Raw genomic sequence first — 23,050 nt, 5'->3', positions numbered from 1 at the left:
GATAACAAAATTTCTATTTCCTTTTTCGAGTTTACTTCAGAAATATCTCTGTTTCAGTTCGAATAAAATAAACTTTATTTGCCTAAGGGTTGAAAAAATAATTTGGCTAGTTCAGTTTATGTAATCAATAGTGTTAAAAGTAGATCTAAGAATAATTGTGTTTCAAATAAATCTACCCTTGGTGGGTGTGTGGCAGGACGATCTTCACGAGTTACCAACTGGAGGAATTGGAGAAGGCCTTCAAGGATGCTCACTATCCTGACGTTTATGCAAGAGAAATGCTCAGTCTGAAAACTGACCTACCAGAGGATAGGATACAGGTATGTAGTTTTTTATTCCTACTCTATTTGTTCAGTTCAAAATAGATTTCCTTTAAAGAGTGTACCCATCACCATTTAGAAGCTTGGCGAAAATGATAAAAGTACTCTCTCCTCTCCTAATAACTTTAAGAAAATAGCAAATGGGAATATTAATACGATAATTTGTTAGTCGCTCTACAACCGTTACTGTTTACATTTTCATCGATGTGGTCGCTTAACTGTTATCGTAATTTCTCTATACGTTTCCAAATCACGCCCAGGACCGGCTTCGGTGCTTTACTCACCATGCGATTCCCTATTGACATCTTTGAAATTTGGGTAATTTATTTCATAAAGTAATTCTAATTAATGCAAAGATGCAGGAACAGATCGTAATTAGGACTTATTAGAATTTTTTAAATTCATATTTGCAAGACAGATAAGAGTTATGCTAATGCAAAAGCATCTGTCACGTGTTACAGGCTGATTAGATAATGAATAAATCTTTCTGACATTAAAATTGGGCAGTAAGGAAGTTGGTCATGTCAAATTGGCCATTGCTGTTGACTGTGTTAATGATACCAATGTATTTCCAAAAAGTTTTATTAGAACTGAAAATTTTATTGAAGATGTACAATATATTGTATATTAATTTCGTTTATAAATTGGCGAATTTTGAACTTTTATTATCCATCATAACTTTGCTGTTCTAGACTGGTGCAAAATTTCTCAAGTATACTTAGATATTGCTTCAGACATGGATCTTACTTTATGTGTAGCAAAAATCTTCTAATACTAACACAAGTGAAATTGTCTTGAAAAGCCTTTTCTGGACACGCACCCCACCGTGTGGTGTTTCATTTAGTTACCTTGCACTATATACCCTCTCACGTCATATAAAAATTAAAAAAGAATCTAGATATCTAATAACAAATTTCAATTGAAAATTATTATTATTAGCCTCGGAATGATGATGCGGATGTTGGTAAATGTCTACAAAGCCTTAACATGCGTGTTCGACACGTTCTTGATTTCGTAACTAAATAATTTTCCAATCATGATCCCACAATTACCTCATTGAATCCATAACAGTTGCGATTAAGAAATGAGTTGTATAACAGATAGGTTTCTTAATAACCATCGTTACTAGTCATACTGTTTCTAACAGCTTCCGTTTTACTCACAGTGCGTTCACGCTGGGTATACTGGTACTTTTTTGGTCACTTATTTTGGTTCCAAAAACAAGCGGAAAATTCGCTCTTACCATAGTTTGGGCTTTGTAGTTGCGACTGCAGGTGCCCTTTGTTCAGAAACCGAAGCAACAGGGATCGTCATTTATATGGGGATCAAAAAATAAAAAGAAAGCAAAGCGCAGCCCACTAATTATCCGTAGTGAAGTTGCACGGCTCAATGTTAGGTTCTAGTGCGTCGTCTTGCCGATTGGATTCGCTACGGTCGGATCCCGCGATTGGCTGCAACCGCAACGCCCTTTAATGGCCGTCGTGTGCACGCAAGAAATAAATGGGAACCTGTTCCAAACAAGGCTTTGTTTTTCGACAGGCCTTGTGTGTCAATTCACTTTCCAACAGTTGTCATAAAAGAATGAGCAAGGAGCAGCTTATTCGACTATCAAGCCGTCATTGTCTCCTTCCTTCTTTGAGTCATCTCATCGTCAAAGGTCATGTTCTTGTCGAACCATAGATCTATTCAAAATATGTTAATTCTGTACCATATTTTGTTTAATACCTTACGAAACTAATTACTTCCTAAAAATATTTATTGTCAATGAGTTTTTTCTAATGGTTCGGTGGTAGGTAGAGTGAGTGTCGGGAAATGTCTCTGTGACTCCCAAAGGTATTATCCTATTAATGCCCAGTGATAATAACCAAACTGGGCCTAGAGTGAATATCCCTATTAACTCTGGAGAATTGGTTTTGGAAAACTAGGGCCCCCTTGTAGCAGAATTTACCATTTTCCATGTCTGTTAGTTCCTCATCCTGGATGCTCGTTATAGTAAAAAGGTACAAAAGTTGTGTTAAGTAAACTTCCACAAAATAAAATCTTGCAAAACCGTATGGTTTATGTATATGCCTCATGCAATAAAAGGGCAATAAAAGCTTAAATGTGGATTTAGAGAATGACAATTCCACTTAAAATATTTCTGTTACAATTGGCTTTTCTATTATTCAGATATACTATGAAATTCTTTTTTAACATTTGTGTAGGTACATTCACAGTTTTTCCAAAATTAAGCATCTCTAATCTTACTCCAGTATTATTTCATTTATGGCAGAATGGAGTTGGTGATTATCGTAGAAAGGAGGGTTCGCTTGAAGTAAGGTGCTTGATGACCAAAACACTTGTGCCACACTTCTTTTAATAAACAAAAAACCAACCAACTATAACAATAAAAGATGCGTATTGATTACCAAAAACTACATCATTGACAAATCTGAAAATGTATTTCATCTCCGCTAATTAAGAAGGTGATCTTCAGTACCCTAATGACAGCTAGTTTCTCTGGTAGTGGATGATTTAGTTTCTCAAATGTATTTCACACCCGATATTTAACTATTCTTGAAATCCAATACAGTTTTCATGTAGACATTCTGGATCCTCTTGGTGTCTAAGTATGGTACTTGACGATTCTTGGAACCCATTAGTACTTCTCCTACCCGATGTTTCTTGCAATTAGTTGTCAAAAATATGTATTTCTCATGCCCGACAATTTTGGAGCTACTTCCAAATTTGTTCTTTTGGTACTCATCGATGATATTTTCTCTTTCATGGTATGCCCTAACGCGTGACCTAATTGCGGAACAAATCCCAGAGAGGTAACACTAAGGAAAATAAAATTCTAGAGATACTTTTACATGAAATGATATTAATATTTTTACGGACAACTACATCACTAAGCCTGGAATTAACACATGTTATAGGTGGCGTAGATTAGGCTATGATAGGTACCAGTTTCCCCCTTCTCCCCATGTAGTATTCGACTGTCTGAAATGTTTCCTGACTACGGCACCGAAAATGAATCTTCCCCCTTCACTTTTACCGGGTGGTATAGTCTATAGACTCTAAAGCAGGAAGTTGCTAAACTTTTAAGCTTGTTTCATGATATTCAACGAACCCCGAAGTGGGGAATGAAATAAAATACGACTTTATTCGTTATTATTTATATTATCAGTAAGTTACAACATATTATACTAAACAAGACTAAAATTATATTAAAAAATCAATGCGAGCGGTGACCTTCCATTTCTCTAGAAAGTTTTGGTTAAGTCCGGCACATAACTAGTAGTTTCTAGTTTAAGATTTGACTAATTTTTGATTACTTATTTGGCTTCTTAGCTTGTTGTTTATAAAGTTCATAAAAGAGAAAACTTGTTCGCACGAATTTGTTGACCCAAAGAACTCCAACACTCCAAAAACAATTTTTTATTTAGTCACAGCATTCTGGAAGATTATTCCTGGTGTCAAAATTAGTTGCTCAGGCATAGACATCCCTTTTGGAGCTGGAACAATGAGTTACGTTTCAAAACCTTGTACATATTAGTCATTTTGTTGCAAAAGTTTTCCAATATTTCGTTTTATATTGCTTATGTGACGGAACCCTTGTAAGGACATGGATATTAGGGAATTAAAATCGTCATCTCGTCTCTGGGTTTTCTAAAATGTTTTGCGTATAAATTTTGATGATCGATTAACAGGGAGGGTTTTTGGGAAGATAAAATGCGTTTAACAAGTTGTCAAGCACCGTTATTGGAATCACAGCGAGGCGCCCCGTCTCGATGTAATACATTTGAAAAAATTGTTTGTGACAGTCCAATTTTCGCCAACTTGCTGGTTAGATTATGTAGAAAACGCTTCGGGCTTTATTCCCCATATTCGATTTAAGTAAGGTTAACTTTTCCATTATTTGAACGACGGCAGAAGCCCTAAAGTGCTACTGTTATTGACAATGCAGAAATTATTATAAGTGAAATTAACAATGACGTTTTACAAATTATTTATCTCTTCAACACTAGGGTAATCTATATGAATAAGACAATAGTAGGATCGTCAATCTTGCTAAAACTACTGGATAGATTTTGATAAAACTTTTTTAGGTTTATTCTTTAGACACACGGTCTTATATCTCAAAAAGAAATTATCATAGTGATCTATTTAATATCAAGTTATTAAAGTTTCTATACGTAAAGACGACAACGATGTCCAATGATACGTGTTCTCTTGGCACTGAGAAAAAGGCAACCGACTCACTGCGCATGCACGAGAATGGAAAGAAGTTCCTACTTCTGCCTCACCGTAATGTAACAACAGAATTAGCTGTAACTGTGAAAAAATAAAATAGTTTGAGAAACAAAATCGATAAGAAATTTTACAGTTTTGAAAATCAAATTAACATGAGGGTACTGTAATGCTTCAACTGGGGGATATTGAAAATGCCTTAGATAGAAATGGTTACAAACGAAGAGCTACTAAAGGGAAATGGAAGTTAAAAAGACAGGCTATATACAATAAATTGCTAGGACACATTCCCACCCCGGGGTCTATCCCCGACATCTCCACATACTTTTACCGAGCGGCATGGCCTAAAGATTTAGACCATTGCTTAGCATTCCGGGTCCGGCTGCCTTGGTCCAAATTTTCTTGGATCACTTAGGCAAATGTTGGGGCAGTCATATTCCACAGATAATCTTTCCTTCTCTTCTGTCTTCATTTCGTCCGTCTCATCTTTCTCATCCGAACCACCACCCACCCATTCCCACGATTCCTGAAAAGAGGCTTTACCGGTGTAGTCCGGATTATTCCAGCATTAGTGGCTTCTGGGAATGAAGCACTCAAAAGACAAAAAAAAGATTCCTAGGCATGAAGGGCTAGTTAGACATGCACAGAAGCAGAAGTAGGAGTTAAGAAGGGCACAGGTAGATGTAGATTAGATTACTGTTCGCAAATAGTTGAAGATATAGATTGCTGTAGTTTTCAAAAAATGCGAAAATTGACTCAAGGAGGAAAACGTGGAGGTGTCTATCTGTCTATGACGATAATAAAAGTTTCTGAGATACCAATTTTAGATACCCGACCTCAGATACGATTCAATTGAATACTAACATTTTTTACAAAATTAATATGCTACTTCTAATTAGTGATGGTCGTTGTTCATAACATTTTTTTATTTTAATTAAGAAAGTTACTTTTTAGTAATTGTTATAAATGGTAAGGCGGTTAAAATTTGTTGAATTCTAATTAGTAATTATCAGAAGAATGATTACCACGTAGGCGTCCACGAAGTACGAGCAGAGAAGGGCGAGGAGGTAAGTTCATTAGAGCGCAGGCATCGCACGAGTTCGTCAGGTTACGTCATTAGTCGCTCTAAACAACAGAAAGTCGGAACACAAAACTTTTCTAACTTCATAATCCTCTATTAGCACCGACATAATTACTTCGTTAGCGAAATTCTTGCGCCGCCATCCGACTAAAGATATAGACAGACATACATATACTTATGTACAAGGGTATGTAACTACCTATGTATATACCAGATCACTTTATACCATTGATGACTCGTGAATTGGTACGTTAAAGAGCGTGTATAGTAACTAGGAAAAAAAACATTATCTTTATTAAATCAGTTGCTGTAAGCTTAATTGGTGAAATTCCATCATATTAAATAATTAATACAAAATTAAAAAATTTTATATTAATATTACAGTTGATGTGCCACTTCATCAGGATTGATATGTAATTAATATGACATGGCATTACTCGAATAGTTACCTGCAATTAAAAATGGTGTTTCGAAATATAAATAAATTGGGCTGATAAATCTCAAAGAATATGTTTTTTACCAGAGATAGGTATATTAGAGGCAGAAACAGGAGTTAAGAAGAGTAGAGGTAGACGTAGATTAGATTACTGTTCACAAATAATTAACGATGTGGGATGTTCTAGTTACGAAGATTAGCTCAGGATAGAAAGGTGTGGAGGTGCGTGTCCAACCAGTCATAGGACTGACGACCTTATAATGATGATAATTTAATTGTTTTCTTATTGTTTAACTTTTATACTTGCACTTTCTTTAAAAACTTTAAACAACTAAAGAAAAGTCTTCTTTTTTTCGCCAAATAATTTTTTTTGTTTAAACATCCTTTTTTCATTATAAGAATCTCCGGGGAAATATCAAGCAATTTCGGTAAAAAAAAACCTAGAAAATATTTATCTGGTAACGCTAATTTTTGCTAGTTAACTCCTTGGCGACATCTGATACTAAAAGTTATTCCTCTTGTTCGTTGATATTTTAATCTTGTACATCTTCTAAAATTTATCATATCTTATATGACTCCGAATTCTTGTCCTTATCAATTTAATTTTTGTTAGTTTTGATCTTATTCCAAAACTGATTGAGATCCAATGTAAATATATTATTTTATCATAATATGGTAAATGTCTAGATGATGGCCCTAACCCCCAAAGGGGGTGAGATTGAAAGAGGAGGTCTCCCCCACCACTATACCATAAAAAGTTCGTGGCGGTCTCACCCCCATAAAAAGTTATNTTTAAGCTTGTTTCATGATATTCAACGAACCCCGAAGTGGGGAATGAAATAAAATACGACTTTATTCGTTATTATTTATATTATCAGTAAGTTACAACATATTATACTAAACAAGACTAAAATTATATTAAAAAATCAATGCGAGCGGTGACCTTCCATTTCTCTAGAAAGTTTTGGTTAAGTCCGGCACATAACTAGTAGTTTCTAGTTTAAGATTTGACTAATTTTTGATTACTTATTTGGCTTCTTAGCTTGTTGTTTATAAAGTTCATAAAAGAGAAAACTTGTTCGCACGAATTTGTTGACCCAAAGAACTCCAACACTCCAAAAACAATTTTTTATTTAGTCACAGCATTCTGGAAGATTATTCCTGGTGTCAAAATTAGTTGCTCAGGCATAGACATCCCTTTTGGAGCTGGAACAATGAGTTACGTTTCAAAACCTTGTACATATTAGTCATTTTGTTGCAAAAGTTTTCCAATATTTCGTTTTATATTGCTTATGTGACGGAACCCTTGTAAGGACATGGATATTAGGGAATTAAAATCGTCATCTCGTCTCTGGGTTTTCTAAAATGTTTTGCGTATAAATTTTGATGATCGATTAACAGGGAGGGTTTTTGGGAAGATAAAATGCGTTTAACAAGTTGTCAAGCACCGTTATTGGAATCACAGCGAGGCGCCCCGTCTCGATGTAATACATTTGAAAAAATTGTTTGTGACAGTCCAATTTTCGCCAACTTGCTGGTTAGATTATGTAGAAAACGCTTCGGGCTTTATTCCCCATATTCGATTTAAGTAAGGTTAACTTTTCCATTATTTGAACGACGGCAGAAGCCCTAAAGTGCTACTGTTATTGACAATGCAGAAATTATTATAAGTGAAATTAACAATGACGTTTTACAAATTATTTATCTCTTCAACACTAGGGTAATCTATATGAATAAGACAATAGTAGGATCGTCAATCTTGCTAAAACTACTGGATAGATTTTGATAAAACTTTTTTAGGTTTATTCTTTAGACACACGGTCTTATATCTCAAAAAGAAATTATCATAGTGATCTATTTAATATCAAGTTATTAAAGTTTCTATACGTAAAGACGACAACGATGTCCAATGATACGTGTTCTCTTGGCACTGAGAAAAAGGCAACCGACTCACTGCGCATGCACGAGAATGGAAAGAAGTTCCTACTTCTGCCTCACCGTAATGTAACAACAGAATTAGCTGTAACTGTGAAAAAATAAAATAGTTTGAGAAACAAAATCGATAAGAAATTTTACAGTTTTGAAAATCAAATTAACATGAGGGTACTGTAATGCTTCAACTGGGGGATATTGAAAATGCCTTAGATAGAAATGGTTACAAACGAAGAGCTACTAAAGGGAAATGGAAGTTAAAAAGACAGGCTATATACAATAAATTGCTAGGACACATTCCCACCCCGGGGTCTATCCCCGACATCTCCACATACTTTTACCGAGCGGCATGGCCTAAAGATTTAGACCATTGCTTAGCATTCCGGGTCCGGCTGCCTTGGTCCAAATTTTCTTGGATCACTTAGGCAAATGTTGGGGCAGTCATATTCCACAGATAATCTTTCCTTCTCTTCTGTCTTCATTTCGTCCGTCTCATCTTTCTCATCCGAACCACCACCCACCCATTCCCACGATTCCTGAAAAGAGGCTTTACCGGTGTAGTCCGGATTATTCCAGCATTAGTGGCTTCTGGGAATGAAGCACTCAAAAGACAAAAAAAAGATTCCTAGGCATGAAGGGCTAGTTAGACATGCACAGAAGCAGAAGTAGGAGTTAAGAAGGGCACAGGTAGATGTAGATTAGATTACTGTTCGCAAATAGTTGAAGATATAGATTGCTGTAGTTTTCAAAAAATGCGAAAATTGACTCAAGGAGGAAAACGTGGAGGTGTCTATCTGTCTATGACGATAATAAAAGTTTCTGAGATACCAATTTTAGATACCCGACCTCAGATACGATTCAATTGAATACTAACATTTTTTACAAAATTAATATGCTACTTCTAATTAGTGATGGTCGTTGTTCATAACATTTTTTTATTTTAATTAAGAAAGTTACTTTTTAGTAATTGTTATAAATGGTAAGGCGGTTAAAATTTGTTGAATTCTAATTAGTAATTATCAGAAGAATGATTACCACGTAGGCGTCCACGAAGTACGAGCAGAGAAGGGCGAGGAGGTAAGTTCATTAGAGCGCAGGCATCGCACGAGTTCGTCAGGTTACGTCATTAGTCGCTCTAAACAACAGAAAGTCGGAACACAAAACTTTTCTAACTTCATAATCCTCTATTAGCACCGACATAATTACTTCGTTAGCGAAATTCTTGCGCCGCCATCCGACTAAAGATATAGACAGACATACATATACTTATGTACAAGGGTATGTAACTACCTATGTATATACCAGATCACTTTATACCATTGATGACTCGTGAATTGGTACGTTAAAGAGCGTGTATAGTAACTAGGAAAAAAAAACATTATCTTTATTAAATCAGTTGCTGTAAGCTTAATTGGTGAAATTCCATCATATTAAATAATTAATACAAAATTAAAAAATTTTATATTAATATTACAGTTGATGTGCCACTTCATCAGGATTGATATGTAATTAATATGACATGGCATTACTCGAATAGTTACCTGCAATTAAAAATGGTGTTTCGAAATATAAATAAATTGGGCTGATAAATCTCAAAGAATATGTTTTTTACCAGAGATAGGTATATTAGAGGCAGAAACAGGAGTTAAGAAGAGTAGAGGTAGACGTAGATTAGATTACTGTTCACAAATAATTAACGATGTGGGATGTTCTAGTTACGAAGATTAGCTCAGGATAGAAAGGTGTGGAGGTGCGTGTCCAACCAGTCATAGGACTGACGACCTTATAATGATGATAATTTAATTGTTTTCTTATTGTTTAACTTTTATACTTGCACTTTCTTTAAAAACTTTAAACAACTAAAGAAAAGTCTTCTTTTTTTCGCCAAATAATTTTTTTTGTTTAAACATCCTTTTTTCATTATAAGAATCTCCGGGGAAATATCAAGCAATTTCGGTAAAAAAAAACCTAGAAAATATTTATCTGGTAACGCTAATTTTTGCTAGTTAACTCCTTGGCGACATCTGATACTAAAAGTTATTCCTCTTGTTCGTTGATATTTTAATCTTGTACATCTTCTAAAATTTATCATATCTTATATGACTCCGAATTCTTGTCCTTATCAATTTAATTTTTGTTAGTTTTGATCTTATTCCAAAACTGATTGAGATCCAATGTAAATATATTATTTTATCATAATATGGTAAATGTCTAGATGATGGCCCTAACCCCCAAAGGGGGTGAGATTGAAAGAGGAGGTCTCCCCCACCACTATACCATAAAAAGTTCGTGGCGGTCTCACCCCCATAAAAAGTTATGGGGGTTGAAATTTGATAATTGCCAATTTTTATACATTTCTACGCATGTAAATATTTATATAGTCATTCTTAAACAAAGGTAAAACTAATGAAAAATACATAAAAATATTGAGAAAGTTATATAAAACATTATTTAAANAAATAATGTTTTATATAACTTTCTCAATATTTTTATGTATTTTTCCATTAGTTGTACCTTTGATTATTGTTTAAGAATAACTATATAAATATTTACATGCCTAGAAATGTATAAAAATTGGCATATTTATTAACTTTGAACCTCCATACCTTTTTATGGGGGTGAGACCGCCACGAACTTTTTATGGTGCAGTGGTGGGGGAGACCTCCTCTTTCGACCCCCGCCATCATCTAGACCTTTACTCACAATATCAACAGAAGACAACTTATTTCTCAAAAAAAATTAGGACTCATGCCTCTATGCCGTTTTACACGAGCCGCTACTGCTCTATATATGTACGTACATAAAGTGTATACATATTATGTAAACGTAAAATACTAAAGATCCGAACGGTGTAGAACGAGAAGGACAAGGGCGCGCATCTTTGCGAGAGCTTAATTTAATTAAGACGAGATTAAATGTAAATCGGTGATGGACGTCGCGTCGGTCGTTCGACTTGAGTAAAACGGGGAACACTTTAACTCGCTTCCATGATGCCAGCAGAAAAGAAAACGAGCTTCTTTACTGTTACAATCCTTCTTCGGTCGTCAGACGTAATTACTCCAATATGTCAGGCGTCGGTGCTGCATAAATTCTGAACGCACAAAAATTCTTCATATTGAAATATTGCACGTCAAATAATAGCTATTGTTGAAGAGGTAACAAACTTTCCTAAAACGTATGCAAAAGTTGTCATACAAGCTGCACGAAGTGTACTATAATTGGTACATAAATATAAAAGTAATAATTATTTTCGTTATTAAAAGGTCATTCAATCTATATATATAAAAGAAAGTTGTGTTAGTACAGTTTGCAACCAGGAGAAGGACATAGGATACTTTTTATGCCGTTCCCGTGTACCTGGTATGCAACAAACGAATACTAGCCAGAAGCCAATAAGGGAAAAAACGCAACAATAAGATATGACTCTTCCTGGAGCTATGAGATTCCTGTAACCTGCATACAATTGAAGAACATCGATAATAAAATTAACAAAGGTGATTGCCTTCGAAGACCGTCGCAGAACCTGACCAAGGGACCAACTCGGCCTATTATTGTTTGCAAAAGAACATTCAAGAAATATTTGACTACCTTGTATGTATTTGAAATTATGGAAACAATATAATAGAATAGGTTGAATAAGGATAAGCAAATCTATCTCTAACGACCGAAAAAAAAATATTAAAATTAAACTGAAACAACATCCATTATACTCATGTCGGACTACTACATGACTAGAAATGGATTATGAAATTGGATGACCTATTTGGCCGATTGGTATATTCGATAAACTCAGTAGGTCCTTACAGTGAAGAACCACACCTGCGTTTACAAAGTTACCCATAATATCTATCTCAGATTTCTCGAAGAAAATGAATTACAAGTAACCACAAAGGTAGACAATTTGACTCCCAACTTTTCAAGGAGCTGTTTAACAAATTCAAAACATATCCGCAATACGGCATACCACCCCTCAGCAAATTAACTACAGAATATTTTTCAGAGGAGTTACAGGATAGCTACTGGGTACATAGTTCATTCGCAAATCAATGTTAACGGTGTCAGAGTATGAGAACTTCATCGATATTAAGAAACTCTAAAACAAAAATTCGGATTAGCTGATTCAAATTTGAATAATCTTTGGATGAAACTTGAAGATAAATACCCTGCAGTCGTTGAGGAGATTATCACGGTTCCTTTCATTTGTATTCTCTTTACTAAATTTTCTTAGTAGTTTAATTTTAAATTTTGTATGCATCGTTTAGCTAAATGTTTTATCGTTAGATGCAAACATCGTTTTCCTATAAAAATTAATTTCCTTCGGTACTTAATAAGAGTAGTTTTGCTGTTCTTTTGCTTTATATAGATGTATAATCAACATCGTTTCACACATCATCCCTGCCATGAACATTTACAGAATAGTAGCAATAACTGCTCATGCGTTTAGTGTTGTGTAATTTTCAGTTTGAGAGTAAATGATAGCGTTTCCGAGCACCAGTTTTAGGGGGTGCCGTTAAAGGAGGGTCGAAACGCACATTAGTATACATGTTTACAACATGTTGGGGTTTTAACCCCCGGGACCGTTGTCTTTAGGGAATTCTGGCTCAATTAATTTGAAGAACCTTTACGACCAGCCGGTAATAAATTTTAATGCGCATACTAAAAAGTTCCATAAAATTGAGTTCATTGGTTTCAATTATTGCTTTTCGAATAAATTTTCTTCTTATTTAACTATTTACTGTACTCTCACAAGAAAACGCGAACAGAAGTAACCTTAATGTAAATAGCTGAAACTAAATCGAATAGCTGAAGCACATCTGTCTTTTTATAACCTTATTGAAGTAACTGAAGCTACAAATTGAATATAACTTTACAGAACATGATAAAGATGAAAATATATATAGGGAATATCTCTGGTGGCGATAATCCGCGACTTAGAACCTCGCATACGGATTTTTGGCTATATCTGTACTTTATTTCGTTGATATATACAGTAGAACCTCGATAAGATAAAGACCAAGGGAAAGGTAAAATAATTTGAATTATTAAGGTTTTTACTTACTAAGGGTTTAAGTTTAAGCTTTAAAATTATAGATTTCCAGTGACTTAGCAAACTCTTCAGCTTTTTCCTTTAGTATAGGTCCACTAACACTAATGATTTTACATATTTCTACACCATCTGAACCATGTAAACAAGCATTTTTCTAAATTAGGAAATTCAGCAAATCTTCGTCTTTCAGATAGAAGACTTTCTCTCGATTCGAACCACTTTTCACTGCTTACTGAGGTGCGATGCCCAAATTATCCGTTTAAGTTATACAGGGTTTTTATTTTAAGTAATAGAGGTATTGGACTCCGAGAGGAAGGGAACACAAAATTTTATGAATTTATATAGATTATTACGTTATCAAGGTTCTACTGTAATATGTAAAAGTAGCTTGAAAAAAAAAAAACATAGCGAAAGAGAATTTTTACATTGTCGAGCGTAATTCGCGAAAGGTTAAAAGTTCTTACTTGACTTCTTATGACTGTCTAAGTAAGCGGCCAATGAAATGGTTCGCTCTATGTGGTTTTTATCATGCTAGTGAGAGGCTGGCAGACCCCTTGGAACCAATTAAATTAGAAATCAGAAAAGTTCCGCGAGAAATTACCTTCAGTCCATCAATATTTCCTAAAATTTATAGCAGGAAGCATTCAACAACTGCTTTAGAAACGAAAAAATCGGCACCAGGAGTCTTCTGAAAAACAGTTCCTTTAAACCTGTTTTTTTTCTCACATCAGGAACTAACGTGAAAACTCATCGAGAATTTTCGGCCCTCAGAAAGAAAGTATTGTCGGAAACAGTTAATCGCTTAGAATAGACTTTTAAGGATCAAGTTTATTTTTTGATCACGTTTTGATGAAATAAACACCGAACCATGATATTTAAAAATCGTTCCAAACAAGATCGTTTATAGACTGTAATCGCTTGTTGTCTCTTAAAAATTCAGGAAACCTCCGGCGAAAGCACGATCGTTATTAAAGCTCGATGCTTACTTATTACCCTATTGCATCATCATATTGATAACTTGAACTTTTTGTCGCTCAGAGATTTTAATTTAAATACTTAAGGAATAAGACAAATACGAATCTCACAGTAGTTGCAATTATATGCACCATCTAATGAGTAAAATAATAACTGCACAATGTAAGCTGCATGGCAATGCTATGTGCTGTTTAAGGGTAAAACTGCCAGATCGAACGGTTGGATAGCTATGTCTTATTCGCTGTCGTTTTTTTAACTATCTGTAGCGATTGAATGAGACGTGCTTATCTCTTCTTCACTTCTGCTTATACATTTCCGTCACATTCACCAGATTACTACCATCATCTCACATACGCAATAATATATTACACATCAGTAAAACTTTTAACTTCGACCAGAAGTGTTTCAACTGCTCTTGGTTATTTTTTTTGTATTAAGGTATCATCATAAGGTCGTCAGTCCTAAGACTGATTGGACACTTACCTCCACACTTTCCTATCCTGAGCTAAACTTCGCATTTCCCTAAAACTAGAACAGCGCACATCCTTAATTATTTGCGAACAGTAATCTAATCTAGGTCTACCTCTACCCCTCCTAACTCCTGTTTCTGCCTCTAATATGTCTCCGACTAGACCTTCATGCCTGAGAAGGTGTCCTACCAACCTATCTCGCCTATTTTTTATTGACTTCCATGGAGTCCTATGTTCTCCTATTCTTTCCAATACCTCTTCATTTCTAACCTTTTCTACCCACGATATCCTCATCATCTGCCTATAACACCACATTTCGAAAGCTTCTAACCTTTTCTTTTCCGCCGCGCCCATTGTCCATGTTTCGCTCCCGTACAACGCCGTGCTCCATACATACACCTTTAACAACCTTTTTCGAATTTCTAAATAAAGTAAACTTGTTAAAAATGGGCGAAGATAAAGAAAGAGACTGTTGCAGAAATATGCCACACTGGGTTACGTTCGTAACGTGAATAGTAATTATCAGCATCTGTTTGGAATCGAGTAGAATTAGTCTCGGCGACTTGCACTAGGAACGAAATAGATTAGTACTTGAGTTAATCGAGACTTTGATCGGCTTACGGTCAGCAGTATGTATTAGATCTGCAACCCTTTTATTGGGAACACCGAAACATTCCGTTCGGTGGTCGTGATGGAGCATTAGGAGCCGGTCAACTAAGTCGTCGTCATCGACGTTACCGCGGACCGGTCGCAGATCGTCCCGTGGTTTACTTGGGAAATTGGCCTCGACCAGTTAATCCGGGATAGTACGAGATTAGGGTATTAGTCAATTACTTTCGCGTGTTTGTGACCAAACCCTCCCGATAATTTTTCGCCTTCGTTTGCCGGCTTATACCGTACAATTCTATGCGATTATTACATCGTACAGTATTAAGGACTTCATGAAAGACAAAAATCGATAAAATAGAAACGGTACGGTACAATTAATGGTTTTCTAAAGACTGGCATCTGTACTCACGTATATTTTCTTTTTATAAACTTGGTCAAAGTAACTATCAAATTCAAAATGAAATTTGAAAATTTCGAGTAAAAATTTGAAATTTTTAACCAAAAGTTAAAAGACTAGAAATTAAATTTATGGAATCTTTGTTAGATGTCGGGATTTAACAGTAGAATCTGGCTGAAGTCATGCTACAATGTTTTAGTACACATATAAATTTCTGTGACCCAAACACGGACGCATAACGTAAATAAATTAATTTTGAACACCGGGGTCATTCTTTGGGGGTCAATAGAAAATTTGAAAAAAAATTACAAATTTTCAAATAAATAGTTTTAAAGTTACTTGAGAAAATAGATGAAAATTGACCGTTTCCTCCCTCTCTTTATCTCCGAAAATACTGAACCTAAAATTTTGAAAAAAAAATACGAAAATAATTTTCAGATTCATTTCATTTGTAGATTACAGGAAAATTAACAAGAAGTCTATGGTCTGAACATAACGTGTTAAAAGTATCAACACAACAATATTGTGCGTGAAAATTTACATTTGCAGTTTGAATATATGGGTGAACATTAGGGTTGCCAGGCTTTTCAGGCTTTACATAAAGTATTTCTCGACTAAAGGTTAAAAAAAAGTATTCAGCATTTTGTTTTTAAAAACATATTTTTTGTTACGCCTAACAGCCAGTAACAAATTGCTGTCGCTCTTAAATACATTAATAGCCTCTGAACATGGCAAACAAAGATTTAAGTGAACTAAAAGTTTAAAAATCAGTTTTAATGAAGCTTTATTCCTGTCGTCCCGCCACTTTGCGTTCACAGCAGAGAATACTCTTTCCGTAAATGCTGAAGTGGCCAGAACGAAGTGACACTACTTTGAACAGATTTGGGAAATCAGGTTGTTATGGCTTATCATTTTTCTGTGCAATATTATTGATGTAAAAATACTCTGAATTTCGCATAATCGCTTACAAAATTACGATGTTTACTTAAGGCCTTAAATAAAGTATTTTTGCATACTTTATGTGTCTTGTAAAGTATAACGTACGCACAGTCGAAACAGAGTACAATACTTTATAATAAAGTATGGGTGGCAACGCTAGTGAACATGTTCTTTTTTCAACTACAATGTTAAGTTGGTTCTCGGGTTAGGGTTCCGTACGTCCGAACGGAAAACGTAACCCTTACAGGATAACTCGTGTGTCTGTCTTTCCGTTTTTTTTTTCTATAATTGTATTCATAAATTAAATTTCATCTAAATAGAAAACTGTTTTCTGAAGTTCCATTTATTTGTTTAGGGACTGATTCTCTTCCTGTATATGGTGGTATAAAAAGAGTACACGTGTTTTGACATATTTATAAATTTTATTACGATAAAATTAATACAAATTCTGAATTAAACTACCCTCATACGTCCTATTCTGCATGTATATGTATAGGCAGTATATGTATCTGAAAGCGAATGGGTACCGGTGGCTGACGGTAGTCATCGCAATGGTATGCCTGGATTCCGGGTTGGGGCTCGGAAGGCAGTTTAATTGACTAATTCCTAACATAATGGATAATTGCTAATGCCAGTGACGTATCGCCTTTAAGCCTCGTCCCGTATTCATACGAATAGCCAGGAATTCTCGTGCAATTCAGGCGCAGAAATACTTCCCTATTTATAAACGAAAATCGATTCCAGTGTTTCTATTTTTGACCCAAAATTTCTATAAAACAAGAGAACGATTGGCAGATGTTTAAACAAAACGGATCTAAAAATCTAAATTAATTTTCCGACTTACGAGTTTGAGGAAAACCTCTTTAAAAGCAAAACATTAGAAGTACTATTCGATAAGCCAATATTAACATTAGAGATAATTACCTATGAAAAATACGAACCAGTAATTTGAACGCTTTTATTCGATAGCCTCTTACAAATGTTTTGACTCATTAATTTATGCTCGGAGAAGTGTGACTAAAACTAACTTAATTTATTTATTTATTTATGGCTAGTTAAAATTTATTGTTGATAATTTAACACACTTAGCTATAATGGACTATAGAACTATTAAGACCTTCTGTTTTTCATTGACAATATGTGTCTATTTAAACTTAAGTTTTTTCAAGTAATTCAGTTATATATAGATACGATGTATATAGCATCACAATCATCTCAAGTACATTTATAAAATCTTGATTTTATTAGTATTTGTCTATTTTAATCAATTTTGCTATTCATTAACAACTTTTTTAAAGTATTCCTGCTGGCACTTACTTCCGTATTAATTTGGATATTTTTTAGTTTATAGGAATTTAAAATCATTTTTTTTATTGACACTAAATAGATGTAGAATTAATTTTTTCGATTTTTTGTTTAGAACTACTATTTTTAACAATAACCAGTACGACGTAAAATTCTGTGCAAGAATTACTTACCATATTTTGCAGAGGGTAGATTTGAGCATAGATTCAAATATAATATTACTATGTATATTTCTAAACGTGGGACTTATGCTTAATATTAATTCCACACGTCGCGCATCATGCTGGATTGATTAAACACAGTGGGTGGTTAGAATCTAGTTACTAATGATACAAAACGCATACAAAGAGGGATATAGGTATTGTATATATGTATATGAAAGGGAACGATCTTTATTATTTGTTCTATTATCCACATCAGATGTGAACTTGTTCGGCTCACGTTCGACATTACGTATCTATAATTATATAAAACGCGTAATAGGCACGCAAATTATAATATAATACATGCGCACGTACGTGTTTCATGTATCAGTGTAGATATTGAATACATCTGGTACAATATTCTTTTGTCATTATTGGTGACCTATTTATTATTCCTTATAAAGTTTCTGGTCTATACCCATTATTATATTATAGTACAGGTTTTAACCGCTGCTAATGCACTAAATATGTGTCAGAGATCGTTGACGTCCACATAAAACTAATTTTGCCATCCTTCGCGAACGGTTTTTTTTTTCTGGTTGAAGGGCATCCTATATCATTACTGTAGTCGTAATAATGTTTATAGCAAATTTCATGATGATCGGTTTAATCTGACGTTTATGTGTCAAAGGGATTTTTCTTCTGTCACTGTGACAATAATCTGAACAAGATCAAGTGATATATTTGGTTTCTTCAATCGTACAACATCCAACATTTCGTCCAGTGTTTGTGGGCTTTTTTAAGGACTACAAAATTAATGTAATTTTCAATTTTCACAAGGAGAGAGTTGATCTACAACTGTAGGGATAGAGGAGCAAAATATTAGTATGCTTAGATTTGCACATGATATAGCAGTATTATCTAGCAAGGAGGAGTTAGAGATAGCTTTAAATAAAATGGAAGCGGTATTGAGAAAACAGTACTGTATGAAAATAAATAAAAGTAAAACAAAATACTGGTATGCAAGGGAAGAAAAATTAGGGATAGAGCGAATATAAAGATAGGAGAGGAAAAATTAGAAGAAGCGGCCGATTTTACGTATCTATGAAGTCAGATAAGTTAGGACGGAAGGAGTAGTAGGGATATAAAGCAGAAGATAGTGCAGGGTCGAGTAGCCTTCAATAAAAAGAAGTCACTTCTATGCTCGCGAACGGTTAATTTAGAAATTCGAAGAAGGTTGTTAAAGGTGTATGTTTGGAGCACGGCGTTGTACGGGTGTGAAACATAGACAGTGGGCGCGGCGGAAAAGAAAAGGTTAAAAGCGTTCGAAATGTGGAGTTTAGGCGGATGATGAGGATATCGTGGGTAGAAAAGGTTAGAAATGAAGAGGTATTGGAAAGAATAGGAGAACAGAGGACTCTATGGAAGTCAATAAAAAATAGGNGGAAAAGAAAAGGTTAGAAGCGTTCGAAATGTGGTGTTATAGGCGGATGATGAGGATATCGTGGGTAGAAAAGGTTAGAAATGAAGAGGTATTGGAAAGAATAGGAGAACAGAGGACTCTATGGAAGTCAATAAGAAATAGGCGAGATACGTTAGTAGGACATCTTTTCAGGCATGAAGATCTAGTCTAATCTAGAAATGGGGATTAGGAGGGGTAGACCTTGATTAGATTGCTGTTCGCAAATGGTTAAGGATGTGGATTGTTCTAGTTTTTAGGGAAATGCGAAGATTAGCCCAGGATAGGAAGGAGTGGAGGTGCGTGCTCAACCAGTCTTAGGACGACCTTATGATGATGAAGGAGAGACTTTTTATAAACAGAGAAATAATAACTGTTTATTTACAAATATAAAATCCAAAAGTAGGATAAATTATTTTTGAAAAGAAAATATAAAAGTATTATATGACAATTCACAAGTCAACCACTGACTTGTTACGTAAACATTTTAATTCTCTTTTAATGAATATTAATGTAAGTTAAATCTTAATTACTAATTTACTTCGGAATTAATTCGAATTCTAGATCTGAGTCTAACATAAGTACGTATCCATATTATTGGAGACTTCTTGTGCCTCACATGTTTCTCGAAAATTGTTACAACCCTTCTGCAAAAAAATTGGTATAGAACCCTCCCCGCCAGTGTCAGATTTATTTTAGTCGTATTAGTTAAATTAGGCGTTATTCCAGCGATGAATATTAATTCGTAATCGGTTCGTTATAGGCCCTCGAGAGGCGACTACGTGTATGCACTACGCACTAGTTCGCGCGTCAAACACAAAAGCGGCACGTGCGCCTCAACCCCCTGTACACGTGTCCATCACAACGAAACAGTATTAAACACGCTAAAACACGCCTGCGTCCTAAAACTAACGAACCGTTCGCGCGCGTGTTCAAACACCGTCCAATTATTTTGTGGTCTCGTTAAACAATAAATGCGAGAATGTTCGAAAGGTCTTCTTCCTTTTTTCCGCCCTAATTTGAAACGAAATAGCGAATTAAGCGCGGACAGAAATCCACCAAGCGCGAATTCACCAGGATTATCCCACACCTGATTCTTTGGATCCTTTATGCTTTGGCTGACTGCAAAGGAAGCGGACTTTTCATGGGGGTGTCTGTAATGTGAACTTGTGATAACTTTGGAACCCTAAACAACAGAAACAAATTTACACAAGGGATGAATAGGGCTTGCAACCAACACCTAATACTACATAGGTACATGTATACAAATCGTCCTGCAATTAAAGAATATAATCATTTTTACTGCTTAATATATTGAAAATATACATTAATAGTTTACTAAACGATAATAATAATTACCCGAGATAAAAATGTTCAGTCTCTCAGAGACTCTGAATGCGAGACTCGAGTCTCCGTCTCTCATCGAGTCTCTCTGGTGTCGCTAAGAAAGACTGTCGAGAGACTGTCAAAAAACTGTTTTTGCATCTCTGAACGACAGACTCAAGTCGCTCATAGAGAGATCCTCTTTTCTTATCCAGTCTCTGAACGAGGGACTCGAGTCTTTCATAGAGAGATCCTGATTTTTTCGTCCAGTCTGTAAAAATATTTTATAAAATTATATGACAACTTATTACTTTTAATTTAAAAAATCATCAGCATATTCTATGAAAACTAATCATTTATTTAAAGTCCACAAACATTTCAAAGACTCCAATCTCTCCATAAATGACTCGAATCTCTCAATAAGTGGTGTCTCAATAGGCATGGTTAAAAGTTCAACATATTTCAGAGATCCCAGTCTTTCTACGAGAAACTCGAGTCGCTCAATTTTTCAGTTTTATTCATTCAGTCTCTCTGTGAGAGACTCGAATCTCTGAATTAACAATTTCATCGTTCGAGTCTCTCATACAGAGACTGCGAGAGATTAATAAAAACACACCTAGGCAATAAATGAGAGACTGTGAAACACTGTAAGAGACGCTCTCAGAGACGCTGAAAGACTCTGAGAGACTGGAGAGACTGAAAATTTTTGCCTAGGGTACTACTTATTTGAATTGTAATGGAATTCAGGAAATTAACAACAGTCATTAAAGAATTATCAAAAATCTCCGTAGGTACATAGGGATGCTTGAAGTAAAGTTTGAGTCATCTAGTAAATTTCTGATTTTACCTAACACTGCTTCCCAGAACGCTCTGTATACGTTTTTTGGATAGAATTCAGGTTAAAAACTAATAGCTTAACCCTGCTGGCAGTAAACAATTTATCATTTTCTTCTAAATAGTATAATTTAATAATTTAAATCATTCAATTATTGGAATGTAAAATGATTTTGAATTAGACCTTCTAGACCTATGGTGTTCTACACACCACAATCATAATCTGAGTGCCCTTTATTAATATTATTATGAACAATTTGTACAATAACTTTCTGTTTTTTCGTAACCGTTGAATTTCTCTAAACATTATGCGTTATTTTATTAAAAACTTTTACATTGCAATTACGATAATATTTTCTTTATTATTCAGCCTCTGCTCATAAGGTGTAATATACAACATTATAATAATTTTCGACCTGTCCATTACTTGTCGGCAATGCCAGCGCTAAATAATAAGCCTAATGTGCTTTAGAGCGTCCATTTTCTAGTATTTATTCAACAAATAATCTAATCATTTCTTTGTGGCCCAAAGCGTTTAAGGGCCCTGTTAAATCATCGTGAGTGGACGTGAGTATCATCGTTCCAAAACAAACAAATGTTCGACATGTTAATCTCGTCTGCGTTCGAGTGGCGAAGTGACGGACAGTTGAATATAGCGCTTGATGAGAACACAAGAAGGCATTGAAATGCGAACAGATAACAATGGGCAACATCTGAAGATCGTTGCCAACATGAGTCGACTGTTTCATTATCACCTTCAACCGAGTCCCGAAAGGTAACAACAGTTATTTAAGGGAGATTTTCCGATCATTTCGGGCAATTTCGACAACTGGTTTGCAGCTGAGCCGGCCCAAATTGGTGTCTTCCGCTTAATTAGTTGGTTACCAACGTCAAATACGATCTCGCGTACGAACCATATAATTGAATCAATTTGTTGTTTGTTGTCTGCATATTATATCATCCAAACCATCAAATTGGACGCCGATTGTTAGAAGAAATTAAAATATAACTATCTATGATTAGGTGCCCACTACCCTCATTAAAATATTGTATTCAAACGCAATTTATTTGTAGTTTATTATGGTCATAATAAAATGTTAAGTGACGTACTTAACTAAGATATTTAGTCGAGCTTCAGTTGAAAAAAGTCCATTGTTATAAACAGAATAATTAATTGAAAATAGACTAAATCTTTTTCAGTTCGACATGTACATAAATGTTAAACTCATCTTCATCATCAAAAGGTCGTCAGTCCTAAGACTGGTTGGACACGTACCTCCATTCTTTCCTATCCTGAGCTAAACTTCGAATTTTCCTAAAACTAGAACAGCCCACATCTTTAACAATTTGCGAACAGTAATCCAATTTAGGCCTACCTCTACCCCTCCTAACTCCCGTTTCTGCCTCTAATATGTCTCTGACTAGACCTTCATGCCTGAGAAGAAGTCCTACCAACCGATCTCGCCTATTTTTTATTGACTTCCATAGAGTCCTCTGTTCTCCTATTCTTTCTAATACCTCTTCATTTCTAACCTTTTCTACCCACG

At 35.0% G+C, this 23,050-nt stretch overlaps 1 protein-coding gene across 1 annotated transcript in view; it reads left to right on the top strand.

Moving 5' to 3' along the window:
- Positions 1 to 23,050, top strand: part of LOC108734558 (visual system homeobox 2-like) — a 154,216-nt gene that overhangs the window by 106,103 nt on the left and 25,063 nt on the right. Inside the window, exon 6 of the mRNA XM_018466172.1 lies at positions 197 to 320. Coding sequence (XP_018321674.1) covers positions 197 to 320 — 124 coding nt within the window. The remainder of the gene's footprint in view (positions 1 to 196; positions 321 to 23,050) is intronic.

The sequence above is a fragment of the Agrilus planipennis genome, unplaced genomic scaffold (assembly GCF_000699045.2).
Source record: "Agrilus planipennis isolate EAB-ADULT unplaced genomic scaffold, Apla_2.0 scaffold62, whole genome shotgun sequence".
Classification (NCBI taxonomy): domain Eukaryota; kingdom Metazoa; phylum Arthropoda; class Insecta; order Coleoptera; family Buprestidae; genus Agrilus; species Agrilus planipennis.
Note: the sequence above shows the minus strand (reverse complement) of the source record. Positions and strands in the feature narration are given on the sequence as shown.